The sequence below is a fragment of the Homarus americanus genome, unplaced genomic scaffold (assembly GCF_018991925.1).
Source record: "Homarus americanus isolate GMGI-L3 unplaced genomic scaffold, GMGI_Hamer_2.0 scaffold36970, whole genome shotgun sequence".
Classification (NCBI taxonomy): Eukaryota; Metazoa; Arthropoda; class Malacostraca; order Decapoda; family Nephropidae; genus Homarus; species Homarus americanus.
This window is the reverse complement of record NW_024740094.1, coordinates 3,332,029-3,345,595: the sequence shown is the minus strand read 5'-3', so window position 1 is coordinate 3,345,595 and position 13,567 is coordinate 3,332,029. Positions and strand designations below refer to the sequence as shown.

General features: G+C 38.2%; 1 protein-coding gene across 3 annotated transcripts in view; it reads left to right on the top strand.

Annotated features, from left to right (window-relative positions):
* The window catches only part of LOC121875159 (phospholipid-transporting ATPase ABCA1-like), a 157,731-nt gene that overhangs the window by 103,539 nt on the left and 40,625 nt on the right, over nucleotides 1–13,567 (top strand). For all 3 annotated transcript variants that reach the window (XM_042379595.1, XM_042379593.1, XM_042379596.1), the window contains exons 7-12: nucleotides 4,017–4,105; nucleotides 5,824–5,954; nucleotides 7,023–7,141; nucleotides 7,398–7,592; nucleotides 8,668–8,887; nucleotides 9,735–9,854. In XM_042379595.1, the coding sequence (XP_042235529.1) occupies nucleotides 4,017–4,105; nucleotides 5,824–5,954; nucleotides 7,023–7,141; nucleotides 7,398–7,592; nucleotides 8,668–8,887; nucleotides 9,735–9,854 (874 nt within the window). The remainder of the gene's footprint in view (nucleotides 1–4,016; nucleotides 4,106–5,823; nucleotides 5,955–7,022; nucleotides 7,142–7,397; nucleotides 7,593–8,667; nucleotides 8,888–9,734; nucleotides 9,855–13,567) is intronic.

The window sequence follows — 13,567 nt, the reverse complement described above, 5'->3', positions numbered from 1 at the left end:
GACATTCCTGTTGCTCAAAGTGTGGAGCATTATGCCAGGTAACTGCTTTTGCTGCATCTGTGCTAGCCAGAAGCAAAGTTGCACAAGCTGTGAATGTGCGAGAAACAATCGCCGATGTGTGGGGGTGCCGGAAGAGGTACGATTGTCGGAATATCCAGGGCAGGGAGCGGTCACAGGAGGACACAGTGGATATCACCCAGACAGCACCACCCAATGATATCCTGAATGATAGCAGTGAGTTCACTCAGTCTGAAAATTTAGTGCCAATAAATGCTGCTCCAACATAGCAGATGTCCATGAGGTGAATGACAGATAGCCACCACATTGGAATGGCATGTCTATGAAAAATGCAGATAAATGGGTTAAAGAAACCTACTCTGAAGTTGTCAGGTGGTCGCTAGCTAACCTCTTTGAACCCCCCAAGTGTGCGGCCACCAAAGAAATGATTCGGGAGATGAATTGCCTCATAATCAAGTACACTCAGGACAGCTTCCTTACTCCATTAGCTTTTCAAATACTGGCAATATTACCCCATCTATTCTGTCAGGGGACACACGCAAGGACTAAGTGCAAGTGAAGAGGAAGGTATCAGGTTCCAGGGTGCCTTTATCCCTCCAAATGCTGTCATGTTCGAGAAAATAACAGGAGGGATGGTGTGGAAAAAAGCACTGAAGACACAGGGAGGGGCATGCCCTTCAGGCCTGGATGCAGACGGTTGGAGATTCATCCTCAGCATTAACAAGTTTGGTGCCACAGCAAGTGATCTCTGCAATGCCACTGCCGCCCTTGCAAGAAAGCTAGCAACCTCGTGCTGCCATCACCTTCATACTCTGAAGGCCTGCCGTCCTCATTCCCCTCGATAAAAATCCAGGATGTAGGCCTATAGAGGTGGGAGAAGAGTTGAGACAGATCATTGGAAAATGCATAATGGAGGTTATAAGTGATGTCAGGGCAGCTGCAGGGAACCTACAAGTATGTGCTGGCCACCAGGCTGGGGAGGAAGCTGCCATTCACTCCATGAGAAAGATATTTGAGCAGCGTAATTGTGAGGCAGTATTCCTGGTTGACGCTTCCAATGCATTCAACATAATCAACCACAAGGCTACACTACACAACATCAAGATCAAGTGTCCAAGCTTTGCAATGTATGTTGAAAACACCTATAGAAACCCATCAACCTCTACATAATAAGCTTCAAGGCCCTAAGAGGAGATACCATCATACTGTCAACTGAGGGAACAACGCAGTTGCCATGGTAATGTACGCACTAGGCCTATTTGTGCTCCAACACACAAAAAAATTTGAAATAACCGCTGTCAAGCAAGTGGCTTATGCCGACGACCTTAAGAAGCAGGAAAAGTGGAGGATACCAAAAAGTGGCGGGACCTGATAACATCATGTGGTCCACAAATAGGGTACCACCCAAATGCCAGCAAGTCCTTCCTCATTGTGAAGCCAGAAAATTATGAACGGGCAATGGAAGTATTCGGTTGAAGCGAGGTTAATATAACAAAGGAGGGCCAAAGACACCTAGGTGCGGCAATCGGCATGACGGACTTCAAGACCGAGTATGTAACTGGAAAGGTAAATGAGTGGGTGAAGGAAATCCAAGCTCTGTCTGATATTACTAAAACAGAGCCACATGCAGCTTTTGCGGCATTCACCCACGGAGTCAAGGATCACTGGAATTACTTGATGCACACTATTCCTGATATCGGACCCCTCCTCTACCCTCTGGAAGAAGCCATTAGCTTCAATTTTATTCCAAAATTAATGAAACGCCTTCACTTAACCCCAGCAGAAAGGTCAATCCTAGCACTACCACCGAGACTGGGAGGAATGGTAATGACCAAACCAGAGGAGCTGCCACCAAACATCAGAACTCAGTCAAGCTCACAGCAGCCCTCACTGAGCTCAAAATAGCTCAGAACCCAACAAGTGAGGTGAATACCAATGAATTAAACAAGATTAGACAGTTCATTACAACAGATCAACAGCACTCTCCAAGTGATACCGGTAAACTGCAGCAACTGATGCTGCAAGTGCCAGAGAACTTAAAAAAAAGTAGCTATAGCGCAGGAGGTGGGCGCCTTGAACTGGCTAACAACGTTACCATTAAGGGCAAAAGGTTTCAGTCTTAATAAACAAGAATTCACAGATGCCATTGCTCTAAGGTACGGTAGGCCAGTGGAAGGTTTGCCCTCCCAATGCGTGTGTGGCTCATCCTATGACCTCGACCACGCCATGGTGTGCAAGAAAGGGGGCTTCATATGCATGAGGCAAGACAAAGTAAGGATCTCACAGCAAATATGTTGAAGGGAATCTGCTGTGATGTCAGGGTAGAACCGACCCTCCTTCCATTGGATGGTGAGAATTTCCAACACATCCAACTTCATGCTTCTGGAGAGGTCCAACACCATACTCAGTAAAACATATGAAAAACTGAGGGTGGATGAACCAGACATGGTCTGCTTCAGAGAAGAAGCGAAAACTGCAATGCAGGATGGCTCCGTCCAAGCTGTCGTACTCTGGGAAGAGTCCCCTGAGGTAAGATGGTATACAGAAAACTGTCCCAAGGGCACGGAGCTCTTTTTCGTACCCAACTGCAGTAATAACACGAACGTGTTAATTAAAGCTTTTAGCGGAGTTGCCGGAGTAAATAAATATCCAATAGTCGTCCCACGTGAAGAGGAAGAATGGTGAGATAATATTAAATTGGAAAACAAAATACAAATTAAAAAATAAAATAAAATAAAAATAATAAAATTGTACAAAATATAAATTATAAACTTGTAAACTAACAAACTTGTCTTTTTAAAACTAGCCGTTCTCTAATAGCTGATTTAAAATGTACCAAAATAAAATTTACATAACCACAGAAAATAGAGAGGGAGGGAGAGAGAGAGAGCAAACACCACCATTAACATTTCAATAATTATAATGAGTAAACAATAACATCTTCTCACTCCTATAATATAATGCCTTATTTTATTACCTTTCATATAAAAGTATGAATGTGATGTATTAATTCAATAATATCCAAACTAAAGCTCTTTATTTGTATTCATGTACAGTAGTCTATTGAATATACATAATGAGGGTAGGTAGTCCAGCCTAGTTAACCAAAACAATTCAACTGAAGGCAATTATCTTAGACGATGTTAACAACTTATTATTACTGGGATCCTAGCCTAACCTATCTCTGAACTAAAACTTAACATAACCAAACCTAACCAAACAAAACCAAACAAAACAAAACTTAATCTAACCTACCTATGAACTAAAACTTAACTTAACCTAACTTTGAACTATAACCTAACTTAACTTTGAACTACAACTTAACCTAACCTAACTTTGAACTATAACTTAAATAACTTTAAAACTTGACCTAACTTTGTACTATAACCTAACTTAACTTTGAACTACAACTTAACCTAACCTAACTTTGAACTATAACTTAATCTAACTTTGAATTATAACTTGACCTAACTTTGTACTATAACCTAACTTAACTTTGAACTACAACTTAACCTAACCTAACATTGAACTATAACTTAATCTAACTTTGAATTATAACTTGACCTAACTTTGTACTATAACCTAACTTAACTTTGAACTTAACCAAACCAAAATGATTCACCTAAAGATATTCACAGCTGGGATCCTTTACAGTAGTTTGACATTATAGGTTTGTAAACATTAGAGGAGGTTAAATATATTTCACAAGAAAATGATTCCAAAGTGGGTTTAATAAAGGTTAATATGTATGTAGTGGGAGCCACATAGTTATCTGTTGGTCCTTCAAGTTAGGTAATGTAGAAAAAACTGTCCTTGTTGAAGGTCAGTCAGTTAGACTTTTTGATGTCCTATGTTATAATTCTGCCAGACTGTCTTGTATCCTGTGTGTCAGAACAAGTTTAATGGTGGAAGTGACACACCAGACACAACTGACAGTCAAAGAGTTGAACAACACTTGTGTACACATCACTTTTCTTATTATATTATTTATTGGTCAGATCATCACAGGAGAAGTTGACCCCGTGACCTTCCTGACGGGGTCAGTACAGCTGCTGCAAATGAAACTCTGGATTGACTTGGCTAAGAGGTATGAAAAATATAATACTGTACTGTATTTAGAATAATTGTTGCTTTATAAAAGATGCTTGTTAAATTTGAAAGTTTTTCCTGCATAAAACTATAACGAATAAATTGTAGTTTTATGCAGGGAAACCTTCAAATTTAACAAGCATCTTTTATCTGCTAACTATTGTCTAACATAAATTTTGTTAGCAATTTATTAGATATTAAGAGGAGAACCACTGCATGCATGGTCACCTACAACACAAAGGCCAAAATTAAGAAAGAATAGTCTTTCATAAAGTGAATTCCATTTGTTGAAACACTTTACCTGGGGACCATCAAGGTCTTAGTGTATACAACTGTATCAAAGCCACAACTTTATTTCCAATCTCATTTGTTCCATTTGAATGTTTTTCATTTATATGGTTTGGAGTGAAGATGTATGTGTGTGTGTGTGTGCGTGCGTGCGTGCGTGCGCGCGTGCGTGCGTGTCTCCTTTTAGTACTTCAGAGTAATGAGTGTTATGATTTATAATTTTCCTCCTTGTCATCTTTCAAGCTAGTTGGATGGTTGTTCTGTTTTATGTTATGACCTACAGTGTCCAGTGTTAGTACAGGAGGAAACTGGAGCATGCAGAGAAAACTTACCATGTTTGGTATTGTCACACTTGATAATAGTTTTCTAATGTCTGACCCAGGGATTGAACCCAGAACACGGTAGTGTGAAGCAAGTGCTGTACTACTAAAAGACTTGACTTAAGGCATTTTAGGAGCAATTGTGGTAAAAGAAAATTTTGTAAAGTGGTAAGGTAATGGAAACAGATAGATCTTTGGTACATAACAAATATTGTAGTTAATAATTATAGTGGTACTGTACTGTATTGTCAGTCTGAGCATGAAGCTCATAAGGGATAGCCTATTAAAACTGTCCAACACTGAAGTGATCTTATTTAAGCCTTTGAGAATAGATCAGCCACAGTGAGATGTGGATATGAACCATGACCAGACAGGAGTTATACTGTAATCAATTTTGTGTACTAGTCACACTATGACAGTCTTACCATTGACCCTTTCAGTGTGGCTGGTCTGAATTTTAAGTGTATCCTGAATGTGGTTCTTTTGACACATACTATAATGAGTTTCTTTCTGAGGCACAACTGTTTCATCTGTGTCATGTCTGCATTGAGTGGGTTGAAGTCCTATATTGATCTACAGCAACTCTGGCCTGGAGTTGCTGTGTTGTTTTAATAGAAGGAAAGGGTATTAAAAGATTTTGTTTCAGTTTGTATATAGGACAGAAGATACAGTAATGAATGAAGAATTAACTGTGTGATTACTGATAGAGTGAAACACAAGGTAAAGATGTTATTATCAGTGAATAATGGACATTAGAACAGTGATAAGAGAAGAACCATTTGTGATAGAAAATAGATATGATAGGTGCTTATTCGGTAGAACCATCATGCACACTTACAATTGTTTCAACATCTATAAAGCACAGTATTGTATAGACGAAGCAGATATACAGTACAATATACATAGACAGTGCAGGTATACAACCAATGTATGTAGACTGTTCAGGTATACAGATAGTGGTAAACTTTAAGGAAATTTGACCAAAGGTTATCAATAAAGCCATTAGATAATTATTTCCAGTAGAGTCCTATGAATGGTAATTAACACCAGGGACACTTTATTATACTTCGCCAGGTATCTATATATGTATCCCTTCTTTACTTCTCAGCTTCAGTAAAATCCTGGAGGAAGGGATGCCACTTGTTGCTGGGTCAGAGCTGGAGGATGACCTGCAGCGGGTGGTGGACGGCATCAACAGTCTTCAGGCAGCTAAGAACCTTGGCATAGTTGACTTTACTAGTCAGTGTTGATAATATTTATTTAATGTGGAATATACAGGGTGTCTAGAAATTTGTCTGGCCATATTTAAAAAAGAATAATAACCTGAAGAACACCACCTACAGAACACACCAGTTTTATTTGTCATGGGGCATACTCCTGTACTTGTCTAGAGGTTATTATAATGTTCCGCAACATGAATACACAAGGGAAGATAAACGGGAATATTCATAATACTGTACCCTATATTTACGCTATATAAACAGAAAGGTGAAAATGAAAGTACATTAACTACAACTGAGAAACAACACCAGGGACAAAGAGACAGGAACCTCTAATCCTACAATTAGCACATGGAATAAGTGTTACCTATCACAGTTTACATTATAATTATAATCCTAATCCATATACTCAAAGTAAACTTAGCTGTGAGGTGACCACTCAGTAGCACAAACACAACACCCTCAGAGACACCAGATAAACGTACACAGTGCAGGACAGAGCCGATCAGAACACCAACACATCAGGGAGTGAGTGAGCCACAGCTACTGGTAGACCTGCCAACTAACCTCGCAGAGCTGCCAGATTGCGTTTTACACACTACAAGGATGTAAACATTGACACAAATAATTTACAGTGCAACAATATACTATATAACCTACAACAATACATATCACAACCAAAGATAATGCAAACATGTAAGATAAAAGAGAATGAACAAACATACTGTGTAATGAATAACTCTCTCCTTGAATGAGCTGACTACCTAGTTCCATCACATTTTATACTTGATGAACAACTCATAAAGTTTTTTCTGGTAGTTTGTCAGTTACGATAAAGCCATGATGTTTTATCAGTAATATTTTAGAGGTTATTATGTGCTGAAATGGGTCAGATCATTTATGGACATCTTATATAAGTTGTTGGTCACATATGGTACAAATTTAAAAGTTCTTTACATGAGGAACAAACTTCTCCTTGAAATTACAGTAGCATTAAGACTATTGTTTGTGGTAATTGTATAAGAGATTACTGGAGAAGACAAATTACCCTACTGTATGCTAATTATTGTTATTATCACCTGGATAGTTCCAACATATTCTTTCATCACCAACTGGACTGAGATGCAGCAGTACATGGAAGAGGATCTCATGATGTCTGCAGAGGTCATTGAAGCTTTGAGACATTCAGAACTCAACCTTATGGCGGTGAGTAGTGATTGCGAAAGGCTGTACGAGCATCAGAGTATTGTTCATGGTTCAGTGAGGTGTATACAGTACAATATTGTATATGAGTATTACCAACTAGTGATCCTGAATCTTTTAATATATAGCTTTATAGAGCTCTTTCATGTAATATTAGGATTCAAGAATTATTATTATTATTTTTTTTAGGTATAACATTAGACTCTCTCTCTCTCTAACTACTGTACATTTATCCCCCCCCTCCCCCTCCCCCCCTCAGTTGCTGTCATTGGAGGATGTGACCCTGGAAGAGGTTATCTGTGAGGGGTCTCAGGTAGAGCGTGTGGTCACCCTTCCACGAGACACCCAGGTGACTCCAGCAGCCATAAGTGACTCCCTCTGTAACTCCACAAATGCCCAAGGTCTTGCTGAAACCTTCCTGCAACACCTCAACCTTGCTCCGCTGATTGTGACGGTGAGTCATGCTTATTATTGAATTGCTAGAATAATGTTGCATATCAAGGAAATGTTTTGCAAATAATAAAGCTAAAAGTTGAATTGATAGAAGTACAGTAATGTCATTGGGTCACACTAACACCAGAAAAAAGATTATAGCTGTTTGGTGCAACGTTTCCAGAGGTTTGAGTGTCAACTATAACTTTCATTGATGTTTATTCCCTGGCCTCAGTACTGTACAGGTATATATTTACTTTGGTGTATTTATTATTCCAAAGTAAAGTTGTCATAAAGTGTGTTGTTTTATTTTAATTCTCAGTTAATGATGGGCAACGCTTTTTTAAGAAAACTCTTACAGTTTTGTTGACACTTGATATATGGCATTTCTGGATCATGACATTGTTGGAGATTGTACTCGACTTTGTGGCCAAACTTTGAGTAAGTTTGATGACATATCAAATTTTCTATATAATTATGTGTTAACTCATATTCACAGGAAATTAAAATCAACAAGCAACACCTTTTTTTAAGGAATATGCATTTTTTTTTTTTATACATGTGTAGTGACTGTCTGAAGCACACCAATGCTGAGGATTTTACATTTTAGGCCATCAACAGACAAAGTCTTACTGACGAATGTGATACTGCAGAGGCCCCTCTCCCCCAGGTGGTGAAATGTCTCTTAACAGGCTGGGGATGAAGTACTCTACATAAATTTACTAAATGTTCCAGTTTTTTATTACTAAATTAAATTATCAATATGTATATAGCTTACCTTAGTTTGTTAAAGTGTTTGAGACTCACTAGGTTGTACAGTCATTAGAGGGGGTTCTAGAGTTACAGGATACTGCCCCACTGTTCTGATGTATAAGCTGTAAGATACTGACTTCTTCAAGGGTTGTTAATCACATATATATATATATATATATATATATATATATATATATATATATATATATATATATATATATATATATATATATATATATATATATATATATATATATATATATATATATATATACATACATACACTGTATATAGAAGGAAGCATTGACACCAAATTATAGACAAAAATCTTTCTCTCTTTTCAGCTGACTAATTTTGGGATCAACTCGAGCCTGACATCCCATGGGACAACACTGGAGGAGGTGATGGATGCAGTAAATACCCTCGTTGAGTCTAGTGTGTATCTGCCCACCCTCACTAACACCTTCAGTGCTCTACGTGACCTCAGATACACCCTCATAGAGCCTCCAGTCTCAGAGAAATTGGTGATGAATAATTCACAGTCCATGTTGAGAGATATTACATGTAAGTATAATTAACAGACATACCATTATTTCTAACCTGCCAATCTTGGGGACTCATGTATACTACAGCCTACTTGAATAAGCGGGTCAGAGGCTCCAATAGGTTCTTAAAGACATCCCAATCAGAAAATAAACACTACCTACTGTACTTACACAATCAAGGTAATAATAAAGTTCATTTCAGGTCAGTTTGATTCAGTTACATTGTCATGCAAGTTTACATTGATTCTGTATATGTATAGATAATGCAGGTACACATTATACATACACAATGCAGATATATAAAAAATTTACCTTGGCAGTGCAGGAATATAACCCAACTGACTCACTAGTGCCACAGGTCTTATCATAATTTATAATTTTTACTGAACCACAAAGTAAAATAAGGGATTACAGAAATATATTTTTTGGCAATGTGACAAGAATTTCTGCCAGTCTTGGCTTTTGGTAGATGCTTTAATAGACTTACCTAATGTGGCAAGTGGCAGCAAAAGCCATGTAACAAGATCTCCAATGAGTTCTGTAATGTTTATTGCCTCTTGTTATTGATTAGTGTTGTAATCTGTAATACTTACTTGAGTTTTGCTGCAATGGGGAACTTGATCACCTGAAGTGGCAGACATTTTCTATTTGTTTTAAAGATGGTCTCTTTTGTCATGTTTCTTAGACAAAGTTAAAGGAGGTACCAAAGGGATCTGGTGATGTGTATGTCAGAGGTTGGTGGTCCTCCTAAGATGGGTTGTGCTATGTACATAAAGCTGTGTTGTTGTTGTCATAGGCAGAGATTAGCACAGTACAGTACAGTATAAGTTAGAAATAAGCTAACACCGTGTTTGTTCCTCTTGCAGCCCCAAGTTTCCTTACTCGTGCCGGACAGGCATTATGCGGCCGTTCACTTGACTTGGTTCCAGATAGTCTTGGTGTCCTCTCTGTCAACTTTAAGGAAAAGGAACCTAACAATACTGAGCGTAAGATATATTTTATTTGTACTGAAATACCTAACTTTTTATGGCATAACACAGGGATTTTACCACTACTACAGTACACAAGCCACTACTGTATACAGAACTTGTCAGTGCTGTAGGTCCTAGTACTTGGTAATTTAGTTCATTTCAAATAAGAGGAAATATTTTACGTCTGTTAATATAACTCTGAAACTATTTTGTGTACAGGTAAGGGTGTTGGAAGAAGTTGATTTTATGAAGGTATAGCACTGTACTGTACTCAGTTTTTAGAGATATAACCCACAACTTTAATACTTGGGATTCTACTATGCTACATAATGTTAGGTAATATGAACAGGATATTATAGTATAGTAATATTGTAATTTGTACCAATTCCTGTAGTTTTGTACAATATTTTGAATTAGAATGTGTCATTGTACTCATATATGTACTCAGTCATTTTGATTTCTTTAGAAAGCTAAAGTTTATTTATACTGTATTTATGTTGCTTAGTAACTTCATGGTTTTGTATATCATTCCTGTGTGTACAGTCAACAAAAACTGCCTCCACCTCTAGGTCTGATGGGTTTCAAAATGAACACAGTGATTCCCAGTGTTTCAGTTGAGTTGGTATACAGTACAGTACTGTACTGTACAGTACAGGTATATGATTGTGAGATGCATTTCTTATTATATCTCTTATGTATAGCACTTATTTTTTAAATAAAGTAAATAGATAGGATGAAATATAGTAACTTTTTTAAAAACAAAGACAATAGAATTTACTTTGTAGTTTTACCCACATTGGAAATTATTTCCACCTCATGGGATGAGTTGTCATATAGGAATATAATGTATTATGAGAGGCTTGCTTGAAAATACAATGTTGTCATGGGGACAACTAAAAGGTGGAACCACACCAACATAATGTTGATGACCTTGTCTTCAACAGGTTGGATAAAAGAATTCAACATTGTTGGAAAGACAGGTGAAATAATCACATAGTCTATACCAGTTATATTTCTGTTGGCAACAATGTTCCCAACAATAATGATGCAAACATTTTTGTGTAATTTTTACAACATTATTAATAAAACATTTGCCAACACAAGTTACCAACATTGTAGCTCTGGCAGAGGCCCGGTCGTCAAGGCAGGTGGCATCCATGCCTCGGAGCCTTGTTATCCATTCCCTAAATTATTCATTTCGATATAATGTCATGTGACTGTAAGAATTACAGTAGATTACAGCTACTATGCTGACATAAAGATTAACAAGCTCTTAAATGTGTTTTTAACAATGACAGTTATTTTGACAATGTTCTAAGGATATGCTTTCGGTTGTATATTAGATTTGTATTTGTCATGTTTACTCATTTATACACATTAAATTTAATACATTTTGATAAAAACACAATGGGATGTCATTATTATAGCAAATGGCAGGATTAGAGTAACTGACAAATCCCCTTATGGTTATTTTCATAATTGGAAAGCAGGGCTACCAATATAAGCCAAGACTCAAAATTGTCACCCCTGGGTCTGATGACCTTCAAAATGATCGCTGTGACTGAGGTCGTGTTAACTTGGTAGGGTTGGTACTATACTTCTGATTGTTAGATGGACTGTGTAACAAATATGATATATCCTGTATATCACATACAGTAGTACCCCGATTTATGCGGTCAATTGAATCCACAGGGTACCGCGGAAAGTGAAATCCGCGTAAATGGAACAACAGAACATATGGCATTAATTCCAATAGAGACTGGCCCAACCCCCAAACTCCACTTTTTGACGACACACAACTATGTTGTAGTAAAAATTTTACCTTAACTTTATGATGGTATGCACAAACAAGTAATATAGAAGAGGTTAGGTTAGGAAAAATAAAGGTTAAGTTAGGAAAAATAAAGGTTAGGTTAGGAAAACTAAAAGTTAGGTGTAACACTTACATTTGTAGAAGAGATGGGTCGGCATACGGGGCCTGGAGGGATGAAACTGCCGCGGCTAGGTTAAACGTCGTCTTTCCTCCCTCCCTCCCTCCCCGGGTGGACACGTCATATTACTTTAAACCAATTACAGCTAGCAGCAGAGGGGGGTAGGGATGCATGGCCAATCACAGTTCCGATACGTCATATGACGTCAGTGATAACGCAACAGAGACATGCACTGCGCAACCTTACCGCGCGGCTTGCCCAGGCGGAGGCGGGAGGAGGGAGCAGGCGTGTGGGGCGAATCTAAAAATAGCGTCGAGCCGGACACTCTGCGCGTATATGGGTAGATGAACCGCGGAAAGTGAAAGTTCGGTTCTGGCGAGGCACCGCGTATATGAGAAATCGCGTAAAGTGAAACCGCGTAAAGCGGGGTAATACTGTACTGTATACCGTAGTTAAAATAGAGAAATTAACAGGAATACATAAAAAAGTGAATACCTTAATTAAAAACAGACACTATAATATACTACGTTGTATTACCCACATAAGAAATCTGCTCTATAGAAAGTGAGTTACATATAGGAATATCACATATTATGAGATGAAGTGAAGTTCCCGTAACTCCTCAGTATTATACCTCATATTTGACTTAAAGTAACATTATTTAATGAAATATAAGACCTCACCTAAGAAGAAAATATGAATTACTAAATGTTTTAAGCCATTCACTATTTCACGAGAGTTGTTGTAAAGAATTAACGGCGTCATGAAGCGAGCTTATGAAGCCGCTTTATTATATCACGTCATAAGAAATGGAGTATATTGGGAATAACACAAAGTCAAACTCATAAAACAAATACATTACATTGACAATGTTGTTGAACCTTTGTGGCAGTAAATTTCACCTGATGGAATGTATTGCCATGAAGGAATATAATGAATCAGTTTAAAATGGAACAGTTTCAATCACCATATAGCAGAGACTCAGAGTGTTTACAGAGTCTCAGAGCAATTGTCAGACTTCTTGGTCCAGTTTGACATATTGTAGAACACTGAAAAGGTGCAGATACTTTTTTTCGCTGATTGTATTTCTCTCCTTATGACGATAAAATAAATTTATTACCTTGATGGGAGTTTTGACAGTTGTAGTTGAGTTATGATAAAGAGTGCTGTATCCAGGGGGGGGGGGGGTTACTGTATGCTGTATCCAGGGTGGGTTACTGTACTTTATTGAACAAATTCTGCGATAAACATATGCCAGTTCATAATGCTGAGGCTAATGTACTGTTCTAATCACATAATCAATCAAAGGCCCCAACCTGTTGACAGGGTTCACTGTTTAGAAATAAAACATATAATCTACATTTAATATAAAAAATTTTTGTGGGACACTTTTACTTTTATCCTCTTCACCACTGATCGGCTTGTTAGCCACTAGGACGATCGGTCACTTCTCTGTTACGCTGTTGGCAAGTACTGGGCATGCACCGGCTCCTGAATGTACCTGAACCTGCTCTAGTGTTGGTCAAGTCTTGTCTTGAAAGAGCTTACACTCAGTGCCATCGCAACACTTTCTGGCAGATTGTTCCAAGAGCTCACAACTCTCACTCCGAAAAAGTTTGCCCTCACAGTTTTCTGGACTTGCGGCTTCTTCAATCTTGAGCTGTGACCCCTTGCGGGGCAGGCGTCCGCCAGCTCTAAATAAGGACACTCGACTGAGTAGTGCCCCTTGAAATGTTTATACACCTCAGTTAGGTCACCCCTTGCCCGTCTGTAGTATAAGCTAGGCAAGTTCAGGCG